Raw genomic sequence first — 23,095 nt, forward strand, 5'->3', positions numbered from 1 at the left:
AGTGTATGCTAAACAAGAATTTAGTCACACACATAGTATGCTATAGCAAATTAAGGTTACCTATGTATGGATCTTTAAACTGTAATTCTTTGTTATAAGTTTTAAGTTTAATTTTATTATAGATTTTTAAATCATACCTAATGAACCTACAAATTCTGAAATAGTTTATAGCATATTCTTAAAAATTACTTTTTTTGAGGCAGAGAGCAAAAAAATCATAGAAGTGAAAGATTTTTGAGAGTGGGAAATTGGAAAAATCTTAGAGATAAGATACCTTTGATAGTGTAAAGCAGAGCAAGTCTAGATGTAAGAGAGTTTGGGATCGTTCGTTTGTGTGGTAGCAGAAGTTGTTTCCATAGGAGAGAACTTGGAAATGTAGTATATTGATCTTTGGTCACTGATCTGTATTGAAGACAAACTGTAGTAACAGTGAAGTGTTAATAAAACCTTGGATTCCTCAGAGGCGATTGAGTTCAAGGAGAAAAGGAGAATGAGTCAGAAAACAAGACTGTACTGGAGGGTCCTGAAAAACAGTGTAGTGATCCAGATAGGCTTATAGAAGCTTTGGGACTGTAGGCAGCTGCAGAAGGAGCTGAGAACAAAGGCCTATGGAATATAAATGCCAGTGGTCAAGAATTCCAGATGTCTCCGTGGGAAACGAGAGACTTGTCAGAGAGATGTACTACATCATAGGGGAAAGGCATCCCTTTACAGGTGACAGTGTGTTAATGAGGCTGCTGAGGGTACCTGGAAGAGAATGGGGGACAAGAGACACGAAGAAGGACACCAAGACAAGAGTCTGATCAAGGCGACAATTTTATTTTTTCCCAAGGCTGAATTTATACCATAACAGGGGTAACAGAGGGAGGGGGGAAGTATGAAACATTTACGCAGGCCAAGGACACAGTATTCGTGTGGTCAGGGAATCACCTGATGTTGATGGTCACAGGTTTGTCATATCATTAGTCAGCAGGATGTTGGTTTTTCAGAAAGGTTACAGGTCATCACATTGGGTATCTTGACATCAGATGTATTTCTCAGCAAGGTGTATTTCTTATTATATCATTATTCATCCTGACCACCAGTTTTGTATTAGTCTTCTGCAGCTGGCTGAGAATTTTTCCATGAATCCAGTTATACTTAACACTAACCATAATAATAACATCAATAATGGAGGGTTTCAAGGGCATCGCTCCCAACAACAGTGGCCTTAGTAGGGTGAATGGAGTTTCCTAGCACATTGGTGTGGCATTTGTAGTTAATAGTAGACAAAGCAGGCACCTCTGGGGTGACACTTATCCAGTAGAAGAGGAGATTAGAAAGCAGCTGAAAAGGCAGAGCAGACAGCTCCTATGGAGACTAGGAGAGGGTGTTGGGAAAGTTCTTATAAGAAGGAACCTGGTAACTGTCTTTAAAAAGGCTGTGCTCACATGGAGGGCATAGAGAGATACCCCAGGAGGGCATAGCAGACTGTAAGAGCCAAAGAGACATATACAGAGAAGGAGGAGGAAGAAGAGGAAGAGGAAGAGGAAGAGGAGGAGGAGGAGGAGGGGCAACAGGAAAGAAGCAGCTGAAGAGTTGGACTCTAGATTTAGTGGATGGCAGAAATCAGCAGAAACCAATGATCCATACATATTTTAGGACAGTCAAATCAGTAGCTTGGTGTGGAGTGGCTGGATCCTTTGGGAAGGAACTCATTATGCCATTTATGGATGAAAAAAAATGAGGACATGACTGCTCCTAGATATGGTAGAGTAGGTTTATTGTAGGTATTAGGGAAAATTTAGTCAGAGACATCTTGAAGGGTCCAGACTGAACCTGGCCATGAGCTGGGTTGAGGTGGGTGAGGTAGCGAGTGGAGGTTGATGAGAGATAGAGAAGAGAGAGGAATGGGAGAGGGGAAGGCCTGAATGAGCCAAGAGGCCAAGATCCCACATAGTCAAAATGACTGGGTTATATAGGGAGAGAAGCTGAGGGAAGGTGTGTGCCTGAGAGGATGCTAGGTTTCATCTAAATGCCAGGCTTTGGGAAAAGGAATTTCTTAAGACCTATTAGCCTGCAAATTCTGTATGATCACCACACATAAGCTTTGGCATGTACACATCTTACACAAGTAAAAAAAAACCAGACAAACAAATACATTAAAAATACCAAAATGAAAATAAAAAGTAGCAATTTTGCTTAATAAAAAGTAACAATATGTTTAATGAATTAAACTCTAAATTTTAGCTTCTTACTAATTGCTTTTATTTTAATCCACTTTAGAAATACAAACCTGGTCGATGTGATGACATTTTGAAATGGAAACCTCCCAGCCTAAATTCTGTGGACTTTCGACTTAAGATAACAAGAATGGGAGGAGAAGGGTAAGTGTGGACTCCAGGTCCAAATAGGGATTTTGTTTAGTTCTTGAAGTCTGGTCTTTGCAACTCCAGTTATTCCTGAATTTAAGATTTATTGCTTTCCAAGTATTAGGATTACAGACCTGTGTCACCACATGTGGTTATCCTCACGAGGTTTCCCCCATACCACCCGCCAGATTTACATGAAATCTTATTTCATAAGACTTTACTCTCTGTAGGCTGTTTTATATTACTCCAAAAAAGAAAGTAAAATATTATATATTTTCCATATGTATCTCATTTTCATGTATCATTTATTTTTTGTACATTCCTAAGATAGTCAACAAAAATTTTTTTCAAATTTTAAATAGTTTTCAATATAAAATATAGACATTAATAAAAATCTTATCAAATTCTGCATATGAGATCATTAGTTTTATAGTCAGATACTGAATCAGTGGGGTTTTTCATTCAAAGGGCATTTGGCTATACTTTATTCGGGGAAGTTTTTAATTATTGACTTGACGTTTTCATAATCATTAATGTTTTCATTCACTGCCTATTTTCTTATAGCTGTTGACTATTGTAAAGGATGCTTTAGTGGGAATATGTTTGTATTTTCAAAACCTTGTTTTCACTCTGTCTCACAAATTTTAAGAACTTTTTATTAATCAAATCAAATATAACATAATAGGAAATGCTTAATTGAGGAAAAATTGAAGAGGAAGTGTGGGTGGTGGTAGCAAATCTACTTTGCAGCGCACAGCATTGGAATTTACTTTGTCTATAGAAGGTAAAACGTGGGTAATGGAGACTGCAAAAGTCCAGACTCACAGATTAATATTAGTCTTTTAGAGAATGTGTATATTTAGAAAGGGATGTTGCATAGCCTAGTGAATCCTAAGTAAAGGAAGGTAGTTAGTTAATAATGTACATTAATGCTACTTTTTAATGTTAAAGCGCTTAAAGTTTTGGGACTTAATTTGCCATTGGTCTTAATAGCAAAACTTAGTTAATTTTCTCTAGCTCCTGAGTTCATGTTTAAGTCTCTTTGTCTGATTCTACTCCATAAATAGGTTATTTATTGCATGCATGTTTGTGTGTGTTTCTCTGTACAGTTTTCAGAGGAGAACTTGTAGAAGTCAGTTCTTTCCTTCAAACATGTGGGTCTGCAGGTCATCCAGTCTTTGTGGCCAGAACCTTTACCTGCTGATCTGTCTAGCTGTCCTGTATAGAGAATTTTAGACTATAGCAACAGGCTGTATGTACAAAGGCACATTGGCACGATTAGTAGGCTGTTTATGAAAATAACTTACTTTGTATAAATGTTTGGTAAATATTGATTCAAGGTTGTTTTGTTTTGTTTTGTTTTCTGATGGAATATCTGGTCTTGCCAGTTAGCTATTGAGTCTGTATTCCAGTAAGCAAGAACAAAGACTTATGGAAGATGTTCCACTTGTGAAACAGTGTATGACAGAGATTATTTTGGAGGGGCAGTTTTTCCAAAAACAGAGATGTTTATGATTATTTAGAAACATATGTTTTACTTTGCTTTGCTGTTTTGAGAGGCGTTCTCTGTAGCGAGGCTGGCCTAGAACTAATGGAGATTTTATTTTTGTTTTATGTGTATGTGTGAGAGTCTAATCTATATATGTGTACCACATGCATGCCTGATACCTGAGGAAGTCAGAAGAGGCCATTGAATGAATGCTCTGTAACTGGGGTTAGGTCCTTGTGACCTGCCATAGGGATGTTGGGAGCTGAACCTGGCTCTGCACAGGAGTAGCAAGTGTTGTTAACTGCTAAGTCATCTCTCCAGCACACTGGCAAGTAAGATTCCAACAAGAAAGTAAAATTCATTAAATTCTGTCATTACTAATATTCTTTTCTCTAATCCTATATTTATAATATTTGGTTAGCTCTTGTATCCAATTTGGGTTGTTTCATCCAATTTTGAAGAGGCCTGTGTGGGCTTTTGAAAGCTCATTCCCACCCTGTATCATCCCTACCCCACCTGGGACATCTCTTCTAATAAGGCTGCACCTCCTAATCCTTCCTAAACAGTTCTACCAACTGGTATACACTAGCCTGTATTCTCATTCAAACCACCACAAATCATTGGTCTCGGAGGACTTGCTTGGGAATAAATGTGTAAAATATTTAGACCTAGTTACATGATAGATATATTTAAGTATTTGCTACTGTTTCTGTTGTTTCCTTGTAAATGGATTTAAAAGACCATATTTCCTCCTTGCCACTCCTGTAGAATTACCTGTTACTTGGTGTACTGTGTAAATTCAGGGTTCTCCGTGAACCATTTCCTCTTTGATTCTTGTCCCTGTTAAATTTCTCTTTTTAAATGCATATAATTGTAATTTGCTCAAAGAGACTGTACTGGCTTGTTTTATTTATCAACTTGACACAAGCTGGAGCCATCACAGAGAAAAGAGCCTCAGTTAAGGAAATGCCTCCATGAGATCCAGCTGTAAGGCATTTTCTCAATTAGTGATCAAGGGGGGAGGACCCAGCCCATTGTGGGTGGTGCTGTCCCTGGGCTGGTGGTCCTGGGTTCTATAAGAAAGCAAGTTGAGCAAACCAGGGGAAGCAAGCCAGTAAGTAACATCCCTCCATGGCCTCTGCATCAGCTCCTGCCTCCAAGATCTTTTGGTGATGAACAGCAATGTTGGAAGTGTAAGCTGAATAAACCCTTTCCTCCTCACCTTGCTTCTGGGTCATGGTGTTTGTGCAGGAATAGAAACCTGGACTAAGACAGCACTTTAAAAACTCAAGTTACGGGGTTGGGGATTTAGCTCAGTGGTAGAGCGCTTGCCTAGCAAGTGCAAGGCCCTGGGTTCGGTCCCCAGCTCCGAGAAGAGAAAAAAATAAAAAAGAAAAGAAAAGAAAAGAAAAAAAACCTCAAGTTACCAAATAAAAATTCATTGGTGTCCATGGTGTCTGTATCAACTCCTGCTTCCTGACCTTCTTGAGTTCCAGCCCTGACTTCATTTGGTGATGAACAGCAATGTGGAAGTGTAAGCTGAATAAACTGTTTCCTCTTGCTTCTTGGTCATGTTCGTGCAGGAATAGAAACCCTAAGACAGAGACTATATTAGTTACATTTCTTTTGCTGTGGTTATCATAGGAGTAGAAGCAACTGAAGGAACAAATTTTATTTCGGCTCATGGTTCCAATCCATAGTGGTGGGTGTCTGATGGCTGCGGGTGGTTGGAGCAGGAAGCTGGGTGATTACATTTTTGTTGTTGTTGTTGGTACCCCACAAAGAAAACAAACTGGAAGTCGGCAATGGTATAGATTCTCAAAGTCTGCCTCCAGTGATCCATGACCTTCCCAAACAGAGTCACCATTGGGGACCAAGTGTTCAAATACATGAGCCCATTGGAACTTTTTTCTTTTCAAATCACTGCAAAGACCATGTTTTTGAAAAAAAAAAAATTAAAAAGGCCTTAGTAAATGATGATGGGAGTGTAAAAGGAAAGCCTTCACGTATTGAGGCACGTATTTTCATTTGGGTTAGCTGTTCCTCAACGTGCAAAGTATGGACTCAACCAAATGACCCAGCTATATATACTCTTAGAGAAATAAAAGCTGTTTCTATTAACAATTAACTTTAATTTTATTGGCAGCATTGTTCAGTAAGGTCAGAGGAAGGTGCAAACAATCCATGTGTCTGCAGCTGATGAGAAGACGGACATGCACATGTGACAGCAGTTCCAGGCAGGGCCTTGTTATGTACAGAGCAAATGGCCTCTGGACCCTGAAATTCCTCCTGTTGGAATTTAATAAAATAGTTTATGTCTGTCGTTTGGACTGCTGTTTGTGACATAAGGAATACATGTTTTCTTAGAAAGAGTCACGCTGTTGCCTAGAGCAGGAGAACCATAGCTGTGGCTGTATCGTACCAGATTAAGGCAGGCATCTAATGCTATTGCAGGTTGATAGAGAAACTCAAGAACTTGCTAATTTACATTTTTACAAAAGATTGCAGAGGCTGTGTTAATTTGCCTTACTAAAGATCTAGAGGTCTGCATGCGATTGGATTAACAGCCTAATTAAACTGTGATAACTCATGATCATTCTATGCCTTTGGTGGTATTGGTTTCTGCAGTTCCTTTGAGGATGCTGTCTCACTTTTGGTTTATTCTTTTGGGTAGGGCAGGTAAGTTGTAGGGCCTTCATTTGGCTTTTCCTAAAATGTGACTCTAAGGGTCAGAGAGCCAATGTCAAAATTCTTCCAGTTGCCAAGTATTTCTTTCTTATGCATCCAGTAACAGAAATAAGCACAAATTCTACTCCACTTAGGTTTGTTTTTGTTTGTTTGTTTATTACTTGATAGATGAAATCACAAACATTTTGCCCTATGAATAACTGGGCTTCATATGTTTCAGCAGTGCATACATTGTGTAATGCTTAAATCAGGGTAAGCATTTCCTCATTGTGAAAACTTACAAAAGCCTGTTTTCTCACCTTTTAAATACATAATTCAATATTGTTATCTGTGGTCAAACCCCTTTGATTTGTATAACACTCTTCTTTCCATGAAATTATAGCTTTCCATTAACCGGTTTCTCTGCCTCTTTTTTTCCCCTTTCCTCTTCCTGTTTTTTGGTAATTAGTACCCTGACTTCTGTGGAATTGATTCTTATATTGGTACTCACCTTTCTGTGTTGTGTTTCACTTAATATGCTGCTTTCCGTTTCTGTCCTTCCTGCAAATGACAGAACTTTGTTCTTGTATCACAAACCAGTTCATTACCAGACCACTCCAACTTCTCTGTTTAGTTAGGTGAATAGGCTGACATTGTTGCCCTTGGCAATTAGTATCTATCTGTTTAAAGTGAGTATCTGGTAATTTTCAAGTGTCCTGGTGCTGGTGCCTCACACTTTCTCTCCCCACCCTTCTCTCTCTCTCTCTCTCTCTCTCTCTCTCTCTCTCTCTCTCTCTCTCTCCATCTCCGTCTCTCTCTCTCTCTCTCTCTCTCTCTCTCTCTCTCTCTCTCTCTCTCTCTCTCTCGTGTGTGTGTGTGTGTGTGTGTGTGTGTGTGTGTGTGTGTGTCCCCGTCATCATTTCCATCTGTGTCCAGTTACTCGTAAATGCTGTCAGTCTAAAAGTTGTTGCAGGATTTACAGTAAGAGTACTACATTTTAAAAGGCCAGATAGTGAATATAGGTTTAGTCTATACATTACTCTGTTTTAACCATTCCATTCTGCCACTGTAGTGCAAAATTTAACATGGACTAAGTCTGTCTTTAGGAGCAGGGCAGTGGTTTCAATGAAGCTTTATTTTCAAAGCTAGGTACAGGCCAGATATAGCCTATAACTGTAGCCTGCTCCCTCCAGTTTATACTACATACTTGTGACAGTATCGCTGGGCCCTTCTTCAAGAGGACTCTGGCCTCTTCTCATCAGGGGCCTAGGTATGTTTCTTATATATCTCTGCATCAGAAGATGAGAAGCTTGGGCTTAGTAGGAACCAAAATGCTTCTTGTACAAAAATATCTTCTCCAGTGGGTGTGATGGCACATACCTTTAATCCCAACACTCAAGAGACAGGTAGGCAGAGCTCTGGGAGTTCAGGGACAGCCTGGGATATGTTGAGAGACCTAGTCTTCCTCACAATGTCCTTGCTGACTATTGTGATCTTTTTCCTTTGCTTAGATTTACTTAGAGTGATTAGGTATGTATGTATGTATGTATGTATGTATGTATGTATGTATGTATGTATTTATTTATTTGCTTATTTGAACTGGTATTACTGCCTGAAAAGTACTCTGTTGGTAGCATATTCATAATGTTGAAAAAAGACCTTATATATGAGAGAATTGAGTCAGCAAGAGTATATAGCTGAATGATAAACTGTATAGGGAGAAGCCTTTATTTTATTTTGCTGTGTTCTAGAATCTATAATGTATTATAAAGAATGCTTAGTAACAGTAGTAATTGCCATGTAATGTGTGCTTGTGTGTGTGTGTGTGTGTGTGTGTGTGTGTGTGTTCATGCACGTGTGTGTGCGTGCATGCCTGTGCCAATCTTGTACAGGTCATCAAAACTGATGTAAGTTCATGAATGTAAACATGTTGTGTCCAAATCCAGTATTTCACAATACTCCTCTCTGTCCTCCACCTCTTAATGTTCTTCTGTGTTCTCTTTTTTTTCTTTTTTCTTTTTTCTTTTTTTTTTTTTTTTTTTTTTTGGTTCTTTTTTTCGGAGCTGGGAACCGAACCCAGGGCCTTGCGCTTCCTAGGCAAGCGCTCTACCACTGAGCGCCAACCTCTCTTCTGTGTTCTCTTAACGAACTCTTCTGTGTTCTCTGAGTCTGGAGTTGTTGATTCAGACTTCCTATTTAGGGCTAGGTATTAAACAGCTACTTATTGTTGAGTACTTTTGAGTCTTGACACTCACTGTCTGATTTTGAGAGAAACACTAATTTCTGTGCATTGTTATAAATATTTAGCAGTAGTAATAGGTTCCACTGTAGGGCCTGTGACTTTCCTTCTAAGCTATGGGCTTTTGACTAGGTTTACAGTGCCATGCATACATTTCCTTCTTGTGGAATAGGCCTCAGATCCAATCAAAAAGCCTTTGGTCTTTGTGTCCCTCTAGTCCCAATTAACACACATTGCCAGGCAGTTGACCATTTACGTTCTGTAGTAGACTGTGCCTCCGGTCCTGTTACCCTTTACACCAAAATAGGAAGCCACTTTTTGGTGAAATCTTCAAAGAGGGCAGAGGGTGATCCAGAACTAGAGTCCCACTAGAACTTTGAATAATGGACGGAGAGGTTCCTATTTGGGATAAACACCCAGATGGGGTGAGTTTTTTTTATGTGATTTCTTGGAAGGTAATTGATGTGATGCAAAGGAGAAGAGTCCAGTTTGTGTTCTTGTGAATCAACATCATACAAATTAGGGTGGTGCTGTTTGATCTCAGTTCTGTTCTGGCAAAGGGTTGGGTCCTGGCATGGGGCAGCGTTTTTGTGGTGTTAGATTGCAGCATTCTAAGGCTGGAAGTTTGAGATCCTGGGCTCAAGGAAAGTTCTTAATGTAAACTAGCTGCCTTTGTCTCTATGAGTGGGTTTTCATCTATAAACCCCAGCACTAGAGAGGTAGAGGCAGGAGGATGAGAAGTTAAAGGCCAGCCTGCACTATGTGAGTCTATAAGAGGCATTCTAGCCCAAGAAACAACTCCAACATTACTTTTATTAGGAAATAGTTTATTATACTGGCTGGTAAGATGAATGCTCAAAAGCTAGAACTTTAAACTGATTGGCACAGATTGAGAAAGAGCAATCAGAAAGACATGGTCCGTTTCCATGTCCAAAATGATGGGTTAGTATGAGGGTGGTGGGCATTACTGACCAGCTAGCTTATAAACACACTGATATTGACCAGTCCATGTGGCTGTTTCCTGTATTTCCTTTCTATTAGCCCCTTAAGTCCTCCCTCTTCCCCCTACCGTAAGACCCAGTGAAAAATAACAAAACAAACAACCAAAAAATTAACCCCCTCAGATATTTGATTCTGGGCTTTAGTCTGGAAGTATGAGAGTCATAACAAGCCAGAAACATTACTTTTTCCTATCTATGCAAACCTAACACTTCTGTGACTGTGTTGCACTATACTTAACTCAGGTTGTCAGCACTTAGTTCCATAGTTTCAAGTAGCAAACCAGTTGAAAACCCTCAAACAGTTTCCCCAGTTTGCTGTCATAGCTTCAGAAAACAATGTGGTAAAGTATAGTTTATTTATAATCCACGGGGTTTTTTTTCCTCCTAAGCACCAAGACTAACCTTTTGGGATGATATAGGTTCTTTGAAAGGTGGCAGAATCTCTCCTAGCTCCTGGTAAACTAGGTTGCCAGAGGATTGTAATTGCCAAAGCCCCCACGTTAGTGACTTACAAGTTTGTTGTCTCACATCCAGTGAGAGTCAGAAAACATAGACACGAAGTGAGTGTAGATTTATTGAAGAAAAGTGAGAAAAACTCTTGAGTAGAAAGGGTTGTCGTAAGGAAGGGAATACTGTGCTGTCTGTCTTGCCTAATGGCATCTTATAAATCTTAGGATGGGGGTATGGAGGGACTAGGGTAATCTTGATTGATTGGTTACTCTCTGAGTGTATTGTGGGCCTGGCCAATATGGCTCACCATACCTTTGCATGGTGGCAAGTTGCTTGGTTAATCAAGAGAGTTGTCTTGTACATGCTTTGGTCACCTTTGCCTGTTACCTCCATGAACTCTCTTTACTCTTTCTGTAGTGGTTAAATCATTGCCTTTCTTGATTTCAGACTGTGTCTAGCTTAAAATTTACCATGACCCGTGGTCCTTACTGCCTATGCAGAGCTAGCTCCTGCTGCAGCAGGAAACATTCTGTAATTTAAAGTGTGTTTGTAAAATGTGGGTGATTTTATTTAACTTGATATATAGCCTCTCTTATTTCATTTAAGCCATGTTAAATGTGTATGTGTAGGCACATGCATTTCCGTGTATGTGCCCGATGCCAGAAGTGTTGGATTCCTTGGAGCTGGAGTTACAGGCAGTTGTGAAACATCTTTGTACTAGGAACCAGATTCAGATCCTCTGTAAGAACAGCAACTGCTGTACTACAACTACTACTGTGCTATCTCTGTGTCATTTTATACATTTTTAAATATGTGTGAATGTAAGTGTACATGTGACGCAGTTCCTATGTGACAGTCAGAAGACAAACTGTGGCACTGGTTCTCTCCTTCAACCTTTGTGTGGGACCTAGAGTTCCTAGAGATGGAACCTGGGTATCACACTTGGCATGGTGCTTTTCGTGTGCTGAACTACCTCCTTGGCTCAGCCTCTTGTCTTTTTTAAAATTTTTTTTTTCTTTTTTCTTTTTTTCGGAGCTGGGGACCAAACCCAACCAAGGCCTTGCGCTTGCTAGGCAAGCGCTCTACCACTGAGCCAAATCCCCAACCCTTTTTTTAAATTTTTAATTACATTTAGTTATTTATTCACATGTATGTGAGGGCTCACAGGCACTGCATGGTCTGTGTGTGAGGGCTCACACGCACTGCATGGTCTGTATGTGAGGGCTCACACGCACTGCATGGTCTGTATGTGAGGGCCCACATGCACTGCATGGTCTGTATGTGAGGGCTCACAGGCACTGCATGGTCTGTATGTGAGGGCTCACATGCACTGCATGGTCTGTATGTGGGTACCAGCGTTTGAACTCAGACCATCCGACTTAGCATCTTTCCCTGCTGAGTCATCATGCTGGCCTGTCTCGCCTTTTAACAAGATAATTTAAGTTCTGCTCAGAATTAGTGTGCTAAACTATGTTGCTTTATTACTTCTACCCTTGTTTTTTATTATTTTCCTTGTATAACCTGACCCTTAAAAAGTATCTGATCACATAGGAGTTAGTTGCATTTTCATCCATATTTTCTTGGAACTTAGGTGAACTTTGTATTAGTATCTTCCCCTTTCCTGTACTCATAAGTAGATGCATATCTTTATTATTTGAAAGTAAGACATTCTTTCCCTGCTGCTTGCTCACTCTTGTATGTTATGCCTAGAGCTCTCTCTAAGACGTTGCTTCTCCTACTCTTGAAGGAATCCTTCATGAGCTTTTATTTGTACTACCATTTTACTGTACATTTTGTTAAAATATTTACTCCAACCTTGTCCTCAAACAGTCTCTGTAAGTGTAACTAAATTTTAGTGTATGTGCTGACTTGAATGACAGTGTCTCTTCCATAGGTCCTTATATTTGGATGCTTGGTCCCTAGATGGTAGGAGTGTTTGGGAAAGAGAGTTAGACGTGGCCTTTTTGTAGGAAGTGTGCTCCTCTCTGCAGGCTTGGAGGTTTCAGAAGACTCATGCCATTCCTATTGTGTTCTCTCTGTCTTATGGTTGTGCTCAAGATGAGAGCTTTCTCTCGGCTTTGCTTCAGCAGCATGCCTGCTGCCACCATGCTCCCCACTATTATATTTATGAACTCTAGTCCTTTGGAACTGTGAACCCCCAATTGAAATTTTCTCTTTTAAGTTTTGTTAAAAAACTTAGTGAGTCACGGTGTCTCATTACAGCAATAGAAAGTAAGACAGTGTAGCTACAGCTTTACCTCTAAGTAATAAGAAATAGTTTATTCTGGAACCCAATATGGTATCATGGTCCAGGAACACAGATTGTTGTCCCAAATGCGATATTTTGGGGTCGTAACAGTTATAAAGTTTTTATAGTGCCATAAGTCAACACACTTTTCAAATATGTTGGTGGATATATTACAGCAAAATGGAGAAACTTGCTGTAGGCCTCAGACGGTATCTGATGGCATTCTTAGCGTTTGGGGTGGTTCCCCCAAAAGACATATAAAATAATTACTAGAAGCTAACACACTGAGATGTGCAGTAAATTGCTATTTAAAAGTCTAAGAATCAAGTAGTTTGGCTCTTAATATGACATTCTACAATATTCTAGCTCTATTCACTGAAGTTCTTACTTAGCTTTGAACTCCTCTCCCACCCCCTTGGAACTTTAGTTCACAGTTACTTTGTTTCAGCTTATGTAGTAGGTTTTCTCTTAAAATTTTAAAAAGTTGGTTCTTATTAATTTAAATAACAGTGTGATGGACACTATGCTTTGTTTATTTTTAAATTTATAGGTGTGGGTATGTTTGCTTGCTTGCTTGTCTGCTTGTGCAAGCCTGAAGAAGCCAGGACATCAGATCCTTTGGAATGGGAGCTACAGGTAGTTTTGGATTACTTGGTAGAGGTCCTATGGACAGAGTCACAGGTCCAGAATTCTGCTGCTAAACTATCAGACCCTGGTCTAACCTCCCCTCCCTACCTTGTTTGAGACAAGGTCTAAATATGTAGCCCTAGCTGGCCTAGACCAGGCTGACCTTGAACTCTCAGAGATCTGCTTGCTTTTGCTTTTGCTTTTAGAGTTCTGGGATTAAAGGCATGTGCTACCATGCCCAGAGTTTACTTTAATTATTCTTTTGAGCTTTTCTTTTAAAGCCATACATGCATTTAATTAAAAAATCTTAGTATGCATTAATCTTGCTATAGATAGCTTAATATACATAAATAAATTATCTTAGTTGACATAAATCTTACTATACATTAGGTTACCATTTTCCAAATTAAATCAAAGAGCATTTGTATGCTCTAAGATGGACTGCTTACTAATATTGCCTTCATTTTTCTTTTTTTTTTCTTTTTTTTTCCTTTTTTTTTATTTTTTTTTTTATCTTGCTCAGGATGATTTTTATTTTCTGGTTCCATCCATTTGCCTGAAAATTACATGATGTCATTTTTTTTTTTATTAACTTGAGTATTTCTTATATACATTTCGAGTGTTATTCCCTTTCCCGGTATCCGGGCAAACATCCCCCTCCCCCCTCCCCTTCCTTATGGGTGTTCCCCTCCCAACCCTCCCCCCATTGCCGCCCTCCCCCCACCAGTCTAGTTCACTGGGGGGTTCAGTCTTAGCAGGACCCAGGGCTTCCCCTTCCACTGGTGCTCTTACTAGGATATGCATTGCTACCTATGAGGTCAGAGTCCAGGGTCAGTCCATGTATAGTCTTTGGGTAGGAGCTTAGTCCCTGGAAGCTCTGGTTGCTTGGCATTGTTGTACATATGGGGTCTCGAGCCCCTTCAAGCTCTTCCAGTTCTTTCTCTGATTCCTTCAACGGGGGTCCTATTCTCAGTTCAGTGGTTTGCTGCTGGCATTCGCCTCTGTATTTGCTGTATTCTGGCTGTGTCTCTCAAGAGCGATCTACATCCGGCTCCTGTCGGTCTGCACTTCTTTGCTTCATCCATCTTGTCTAATTGGGTGGCTGTATGTGTATGGGCCACATGTGGGGCAGGCTCTGAATGGGTGTTCCTTCAGTCTCTGTTTTAATCTTTGCCTCTCTCTTCCCTGCCAAGGGTATTCTTGTTCCCCTTTTAAAGAAGGAGTGAAGCATTCACATTTTGATCATCCGTCTTGAGTTTCATTTGTTCTAGGCATCTAGGGTAATTCAAGCATTTGGGCTAATAGCCACTTATCAGTGAGTGCATACCATGTATGTCTTTCTGTGATTGGGTTAGCTCACTCAGGATGATGTTTTCCAGTTCCAACCATTTGCCTACGAATTTCATAAACTCGTTGTTTTTGATAGCTGAGTAATATTCCATTGTGTAGATGTACCACATTTTCTGTATCCATTCCTCTGTTGAAGGGCATCTGGGTTCTTTCCAGCTTCTGGCTATTATAAATAAGGCTGCAATGAACATAGTGGAGCACGTGTCTTTGTTATATGTTGGGGCATCTTTTGGGTATATGCCCAAGAGAGGTATAGCTGGATCCTCAGGCAGTTCAATGTCCAATTTTCTGAGGATTCTCCAGACTGATTTCCAGAATGGTTGTACCAGTTTGCAATCCCACCAACAATGGAGGAGTGTTCCTCTTCCTCCACATCCTCGCCAGCATCTGTTGTCCCCTGAGTTTTTGATCTTAGCCATTCTCACTGGTGTGAGGTGAAATCTCAGGGTTGTTTTGATTTGCATTTCCCTTATGACTAAAGATGTTGAACATTTCTTTAGGTGTTTCTCAGCCATTCGGCATTCCTCAGCTGTGAATTCTTTGTTTAGCTCTGAACCCCATTTTTTAATAGGGTTATTTGTTTCCCTGTGGTCTAACTTCTTGAGTTCTTTGTATATTTTGGATATAAGGCCTCTATCTGTTGTAGGATTGGTTAAGATCTTTTCCCAATCTGTTGGTTGCCGTTTTGTCCTAACCACAGTGTCCTTTGCCTTACAGAAGCTTTGCAGTTTTATGAGATCCCATTTGTCGATTCTTGATCTTAGAGCGTAAGCCATTGGTGTTTTGTTTAGGAAATTTTTTCCAGTGCCCATGTGTTCCAGATGCTTCCCTAGTTTTTCTTCTATTAGTTTGAGTGTGTCTGGTTTGATGTGGAGGTCCTTGATCCACTTGGACTTAAGCTTTGTACAGGGTGATAAGCATGGATCGAGCTGCATTCTTCTACATGTTGCCCTCCAGTTGAACCAGCACCATTTGCTGAAAGTGCTATCTTTTTTCCATTGGATGGTTTTGGCTCCTTTGTCAAAAATCAAGTGACCATAGGTGTGTGGGTTCATTTCTGGGTCTTCAATTCTATTCCATTGGTCTATCTGTCTGTCTCTGTACCAATACCATGCAGTTTTTATCACTACTGCTCTGTAATACTGCTTGAGTTCAGGGATAGTGATTCCCCCTGAAGTCCTTTTGTTGTTGAGGATAGCTTTAGCTATCCTGGGTTTTTTGTTATTCCAGATGAATTTGCAAATTGTTCTGTCTAACTCTTTGAAGAATTGGATTGGTATTTTGATGGGGATTGCATTGAATCTGTAGATTGCTTTTGGTAAAATGGCCATTTTTATTTAAAATCCAGATTTATTTGTTCTTTGGAATAGTTATAAATTGTTACTCTGCATTGCCGACAATCTTTTCCTGCAAGGTTATTGTATCTTTCACGGAATTCTTTACATTTCTTTGTGTGCATGTTTGTGTGTAGGTCATGTGTGCATTTGTGGAGCTAACAGGACAGTCTGGGGTGTTTCTTCTGCAGGCGCCTTCTCTCTCTTGTTTAAGACAGGTCTTTCATTGACCTGGAGCTTAACCAAGTGGACCTGGCTATCTGGCTCGCAGGCTTTACCTTCTTCTTGCCGTCGTCAGGATTACAAGCATTAGTCAGCGCACCTGGCTGTTTGCATGGATTCTGGAGGTTTGAATTTAGGTCCTCATAGTGTAAAATCAGCGCTTTACTGACTGTTACTGGCCATTATTCTTGCCCTTTGATTGGTACTGCAGTTTAGTTGTGGGCTCGTCTACACTACAAGGATGTAGTGAGGACAGCAGGTTAGCGTCCTGACTGACTGTGTCCGTCTGATCTTTAGCCAGCAGATTGTGCTGTTTCAAAGCTTAGTTTTACTCCTTTGGTGAAGTGGTCAGTCTTTGAGTTTTATGGTGATATTTTTTTTCCTTTTCTCGCTCTCTCTATGGTAGAGAGGCTCACAAATATCAAAGTCACTGTGTCTTGGACTTCTCCTGTGGACCACCTAGGTCAAAGGTAGGTTAAAGTAAATCCTTTGTGTATGTGTAGATTTCTTCCTTTTTTATAACACAGAATCTAAATCAGAAAGATAAGCTTTTTCCCCTGACTTAATTGTTAAGCGAAGGCGCCTGTCAATTACCCAAACAAGGAAACTTCTCAACAAAAGTTCTAACTTCAAGAGTCACGCTGATATACTTGAAGAGGTGTTACAATGATAAGAGAAGTAACCCTCCCTACTCATAATGAGGTCCGCACAGTAGCCCCTTCCCAATGCTGTTGGGTACAGATCCTCATAGCAAGCCTTACCTTTCCCTTCCCTTATTGACACAGAGGCCCAAATACTACGCCTGCCTGCCCTGACCTTGCCCACTCTCACTCTCTACAGACTTGAAGACTCCCATTGCTGAATCTCCCTCGGTTCCCCAGTTCTACCTCAGAAAGCAAACCTGTGTCTCCTTCTTCCTCCTCTTCCCAGCAGCTGCTAAGATTTACAGTGTGCTGGCCCTGTTGTTTGACTCTCAAGTTTTCTTAAAATTGTTCTCAAGTTTCCTTATGAGTCCATTTCAAAATTATTCTAAGAACCAAGAATGATAACTAACAAAATTTAATTCATACTAAAGTATAATGATCTTAGTATTTCAAGGAAATAAAAGAGTATCTTATATCTTATATCTTTTGATAAAAATCTGAATGTTACTAGGGAATTTAGGGTTCCCTTTCCTGGGTACTTAGTCTCATTAACATAATTTAAAAACAGGGGCACCGAGCTGGCTCAATGTATAAAGGTGTTTGCCGAGTATATTTGAACCTGAGTTCTGTCTTTGGTACCCTAACCCCACTCCAGTTGGTGGAAGGAAATAACTGATTCCTAAAACTTGCCCTTGCTCTTTAGGAAGCTTGAGGACCAATTTCTAAATTTTGATAGAAATAGAAAAAGATAGAAACAGAAAATAGAATAGAAATAGAAAAAAAATAGAATAGATCAGGCAGGCTGGAAGGTGGGAGAAGAGGAGGTGTCTCTCTTCTACTGGAGCCTTTTCAGTTAAGGTTAGTGACAGCTGCTGTGCCCTCCACACAGCTGCTAGGTGGACGAGAGCCCCAAGCTGGAGAGAGCTGAGTGATATGGAGCCAGCGAAGGCACTCCCAAGAGCGGGAGCAGGCGAGTGAGCTGAAGAAAGACGCAGAGAGCCCGCGGGTCCAGGAGGTGCTGGACTGTTAGAACAGTTTTACACGTTACCCTGCTGTTCTGACAAGAAACCCAGGGGAGGAAAGGTTCTTAGTTACTCTGTGCAAATGATTTCTAGATTTGTTAGTCTCAGTGCCGCTTTCATTCAGACTTTTTACTTTCTTACCTCCCTTTAAGTTAACTTTAAATTCCATTCTGTCCCTAGTCTTTCAGTCTAGAGTCCAGATGATCTCTTTTGGAACATCAGAAATCTATAGATTATTCAAGCCAAGATATTTTGTATATTGGTCCTCAGGGTACAGAGCTCCTGTTACTTCCTAAGATGTATTTCTCTAATTTTTGGTATAGACATTTTTAAAGGGGTAAAATATTTTTATGGCATTACAATAGCTTACTGCAAAGCGAAACCACGTTATAATTCAGTGGTTTATGTTTTATACAATTGAATATGGAATTTAAAAATTAAAAGTTTGGTTTGGTTTATTATTAAAATGTGGCCCAATGTATTATTTAGTTACTATATACCCTAAAATTCAAATTCTTGTTTCTATCTTAAGGATAAAAGGAGATTTGAGCTTTTTAGCCAGTGTGCATTCCTAACAAAAATCATGACTAGATTAAGCAGCTTTAATTATTAAAATAGTTTCAAAATAATTAATGATATAATTATATTCCTTTAACTTTCAATGTCTGTTGAATCAAGTAATTTATTTTGGCTTTAAGAGTTAATTATAATGAGAGGATATTTAATATCCTCTAGCATATGACAGCTTCAAAATATAAATATGGAAATTTATTATAAAAAGGGCACATCATTGTTAGTGCAGGCCTTTTATCTCTGGGAAATGGAACTCATATCAAGCTCTGAGTCTCACGGGAGAGTATTTGGGGGAGGGAGTAGCTGGGTTTGCTTCATTCTTTGTGTACATCAGAAAACTATCTTAGAAAGCTAGATTGCTAGGTCTACAAAAACGAGGTAGTAGAGACACTTAGGACTCACAAATGTTGCAAAACTATGTACAGTGGTGGAACTAGTAGTTTCCAGTACTTTAATTTTTATTATATTGCTCTCTACTGTTTATGACTTTTGTTTAAAAACTATGCTTTCTCATAAGGAATGTGTTTCACCTCAGTAGCAACTTTGGTTACTAGGCACCTCTTTATCACAACAGCGTTGTCTGTTAAGAACCAGACAGGCTTAACCATTGTGTTTTATAAAATTGGCACCTGTGTTCTTTTAATTAGAAACCTCTGTTTGTAATTTCTAGAAACTTGAGGGGGAGATTATCTGTATTTATTATTGAAAGATACTTTATACTCATACTGATAAATAGAATCTGTTTCACTCATCAACAGAAATCTAGACAAGACCTTTTTAAATGTTAGTTTGCTTGAAAAAATGAGTTGTATAAACATTAGATATATTTTTACTTATATAATGCTGCAAAGTTACATAAATTTCTCGAACATAAAATTTCTCTCTTTTCACTAGTATCCTCATTTTTATGTGTGTGTATATATATATGTGTCCATGCACATATATATATAAGTTGCATGGACATTTAAGCATGCATTCATTATAGGAAGTATAGGGCATGCTAATGCTCTCAAGGGAATTTAGAATAAATTAACTGTAAATTACATGAATTCATTACCAAGGAACAAAGACCCTTTTATCTTTTTCAGGCTATAATTTATGAATAAGGAAAAATTACTATTCCTACTTGTCTTTCAGACTTCAAGTATAAGTAGAACTGCTAGTTCCAGCTGATTTGTCACTATTCATTATGTACTCACTGAGAGCCATCAATGTATTGTTATGTACAGAAAATAAAAAGATACCTGACCGAAGGAATGCGTGGGCTGACTGAGACATCCATACAGTGACTGATGGCATGGGAAAATGTTTCACTGCTGCTGTGAATATACTGCCACAGATGCCTAGTCACTTCTGTGTTTTAGAGTGTATAAAAATGAAGTAGGAAAATGGCTTAGTTGCTAGAAACAGCACATAGTAAAGTTGGTTTGGTTGAGGAACTTTATAAGTATGTTTGGAACCCCAGAAGAAAATGTAGTGGGTAAGAGGGCACAAACTTTGCAGTGGGTGTGGAGTTTATTGGGCTGAAGATGCGAACTATGTATACCAGGACTAGATGGCGAAAGACCAGAAAGCAGACAACTTGAGACTGTCTTTGTAGAGTAAACAGTTAATACATCCATAGGAGCAAAAGAGGTGAAGGAGGGGAAAGAAATTGTCAAGGAGCGTGACAAAAGAAACTGCTCAGGATCTTGTTATAGCAGGGCTGACGGGGAAGTGGGGGAATTGTGTCATTTGGTGTTAATGACGGAGTACTTCCTTGCTGAATTATTTGATAATGGAATGATTTGAACCTGTCACCACAAACTGTGTTCAACTTCTAGTTAGCATTCTATCTTAACAAAGACAGAACCAAGCTGCCATGGGAGACCATGTCTGTTTACTGCTGCCTCTGGTATAACACTGTTGATAAGAGAAGTGAGTCTCCCTCAATTCACAGACTTTTGTTTTCCTACACACACAGCTTGGTGGATGGCTTCTATAGTCTCATCTGACTCATTTTTCCCTTTAAATTTTTAGAGCTTTTAATAATGTACCCCTAACCTCTGTGTGTGTGTGTGTGTGTGTGTGTGTGTGTGTGTGTGTGTGTATAGCTGAGTAGATTAGAGGTCAGTTTTTGTATCTTATTTCCTTCTACTTTGAGTCCTTGGGATAGAACTAGGGTTATCATATTCATGGTAAAGCCCTTTTACCTGCTGAACCATTTCCCTGGTCTTTCCTTCTGACATTCTTTTCTTTTCTATGCCTTTCTCATTTCTTGAATATGTAGGCTGCCTATATAATTGCCAATTTTTTCAAAAGATCTAATGCTGGCTTCAAGAAATTCTGGTTGGGAGTGTTAGAGAAGAGCCTGGCTGATGTGGGGAAGGAGCCAACTAAAAATTACTACTTAGCAAAATCAGACTTGTTAAGGGGAGATAGAACTGTTTTCTTGGGCAGAGGAGTTACTTCATTTTATAAAGTGCTAGCATGTAAGCATGGGGATGGGAATACCATTCCTGGAACCTAGGAAACCAATGTAATGCTGTGGGCTTATACTCTAGGACTGAAACCAACAGGTCCACATAGTTTACTAGCCAGCCAATGGCAGCAACATAGCTCATTGAAACTACAGAGGTGGGCTGACCAACCCAGGCCCAGGAGGCCAAGGTTGCTATGGTGCCTCCCTGTAGAATGCATCCCATAGTTTTCATTCCAGTCTCCTCTGTCAACTACACTGCTCATGTGTCTACTGTTGTAATTCCACAGTCTCTCTTATCAAGCAAATGACCAAGCGATCTGGAGTGTTCTGTTAACACTTCTAGGTTTTACGTTTGTATAGAATGAAAGATTCCCAGATCTGTAAGTTGTGATGCCATTTGCTTAACAGTTCTTTCTCTGTCCGTGTCTCTTGCCGGCTCACATTGTGTGTGTTTTGTTTTAGAGAGTAAGGTACCCTGGAGCTGCTCAGGGTCTTTTCACCTGAAGATCAGTTGCACCGACTGCATGTTCAGCCTTCAGCCACAGTCTGTCTCGTTAGTTACCCATTTCTCCTCATGTGACTTGCATCAGCCTGTATATTTATTTGGATACTTTTTTAAATATATATTGAATTTTGTTTTTATAAAAGAACTTGCAATTAGCATAATGCATTGAAATTGAGCAAACCATATCATCATCAATTTTAGGGTTGTTGATGATAACCATTCTAATAGGTAAAATAATTCCTAATTTTTAGTTTGAGTTGTACTTCCTTTATAGTATTATTTTTAATTGATTTTTAAAAATTTTTTGTGTGTATGCATGTGCATGCCTGTCTGTCTGTCTGTCCGTCCGTCCGTCCGTCCGTCCGTCTAAGATCAGGGGCCAACTTTGTGGAGTCATTTTTCTCCTTTCATCTTTATATGGATTCTGGGGATAAAATCAAGGTAGCCTGGCTTGTAGGGCAAGCATCTATTGACCTAGCCATGTTTTGGGCCCAATAATACTCATTTATTATCTTTTTGTCACTAGGATCAGTAGTGATGACTTTTATTTCTTATAGTAGACTTGTTTCTCTGATACTTTCCATTATATTTTCTGTTGAAATTGTTATTTCTTCTGATTAGTTAAAGACATTTTCTCTTTCTCTAGAATGTTCTAAGATGGAAACTTACTAATTTTAGTTATTTTCAAAAAATTATTTCAGTGCTATGAATTTTCCTCTGCTCACTGTGTGCTGGCTAGTTTTTATGTTGACTCATCAAGAGCTAAGGTTATGAGGAAAAGGAAACTTAATAGAGAGAGTCCATAGTCCTGGTCTGTGAGCAAGTCTATAGGACATCTTAATGATTGACGTGGAGTTCATTGTGGGTGGTACCACCTTCAGCTGCTGGTCCTGGGTCCTGTAAGAAAGCAGGCTGAGCAAGCCAGGAAGCAGCACACCTCTGGACGATACATTAGCTACTCCTTTTGGGCTCTTGTCTTGACTTCTTTGAATGAGGGACTACAATCTGTAACTTAAAATGAACACTTATTCCCCTCTCCAAATTATCTTGGTCATTGTGTTTTATCATAGCAATAGAAACTCTATGACAATTCTACCTTTATGATATCTCATAAATTTTGATAAATCATGCCTTTTAATTTTAATCTAAAATATTTTTATTTTTTCTTTAGTCTTTTATGTCTATATTAGTTTGAATAATGTTTAGAATCCAGATACTTGAGGATTTCCTAGCATATTTCAGTTATTGATTTCTGCTTGGATTTCATTAAAGTCTGAAAACATAAATCACCTTCAATAAAATGTTACTATGCTTTTGTGACTCAGAATATATTTTCTCTGGAAAATGTTCCGTATGAATTTGAAAACAACAGCAGCAAACAGTTATCACCTCTTTGGTTGCTGAGTGGACGCCCCATGTTAGTGGAGTCAGTTGACTCACGTTGTATTTAGTTATGCTGTGTCCTTGTTTTTCTTTCTTTAGCTCTGTGAATCACACGAAGAACACTGCTGAGTGGCAGCTCTGGATGTTGAGACATCTGTCAGAGTTATAGTAGAATTGGTGTTTTTTCTTAGTTTCATTAATTCTTTGTTCAATGTATAATGCTCTGGTTTTATCTTAATTTCAGGCACATGTATTTTGGTTATTGTTTTGTTTCTATTTTTAAAATCAGTAATTTTTGAGACAGACTCTTAGGTGTCCCAGGCTGTTCTTGAACTCCTAGTCCTCCTGCTTCTGCTTCCTGAGTGCTAGGGTTACAGGCATGCGTCAGCACATCGCCCAAGGACGCGTGCTAAGGATGTTATGTCTTCCTGGAGAGTTGAGCACTTTGTCATTATGTAATGCCTTCCTCTTTCTCTGGCAGTGTCCTGCTCTGATATCTACCTCATTTGAAGTTAGTGTAGGCATTACC

At 39.4% G+C, this 23,095-nt stretch overlaps 1 protein-coding gene across 20 annotated transcripts in view; it reads left to right on the plus strand.

Moving 5' to 3' along the window:
• Rngtt (RNA guanylyltransferase and 5'-phosphatase) overlaps positions 1-23,095 on the plus strand; it is a 213,557-nt gene that overhangs the window by 95,876 nt on the left and 94,586 nt on the right. For 15 of the 20 annotated variants that reach the window (XR_015619690.1, XR_015619689.1, XR_015619691.1 and 12 more), the window contains 1 exon segment: positions 2,266-2,366. Coding sequence is in view for 10 of the 20 variants with exons in the window: in XM_087548855.1 (XP_087404981.1) it covers positions 2,266-2,366 (101 nt within the window). In the remaining 10 variants the exon portion in view is untranslated. 20 annotated transcript variants of the gene reach the window in all.

The sequence above is a fragment of the Rattus norvegicus genome, chromosome 5 (genome assembly GCF_021556685.1).
Source record: "Rattus norvegicus strain SHRSP/BbbUtx chromosome 5, alternate assembly SHRSP_T2T, whole genome shotgun sequence".
Classification (NCBI taxonomy): Eukaryota; Metazoa; Chordata; class Mammalia; order Rodentia; family Muridae; genus Rattus; species Rattus norvegicus.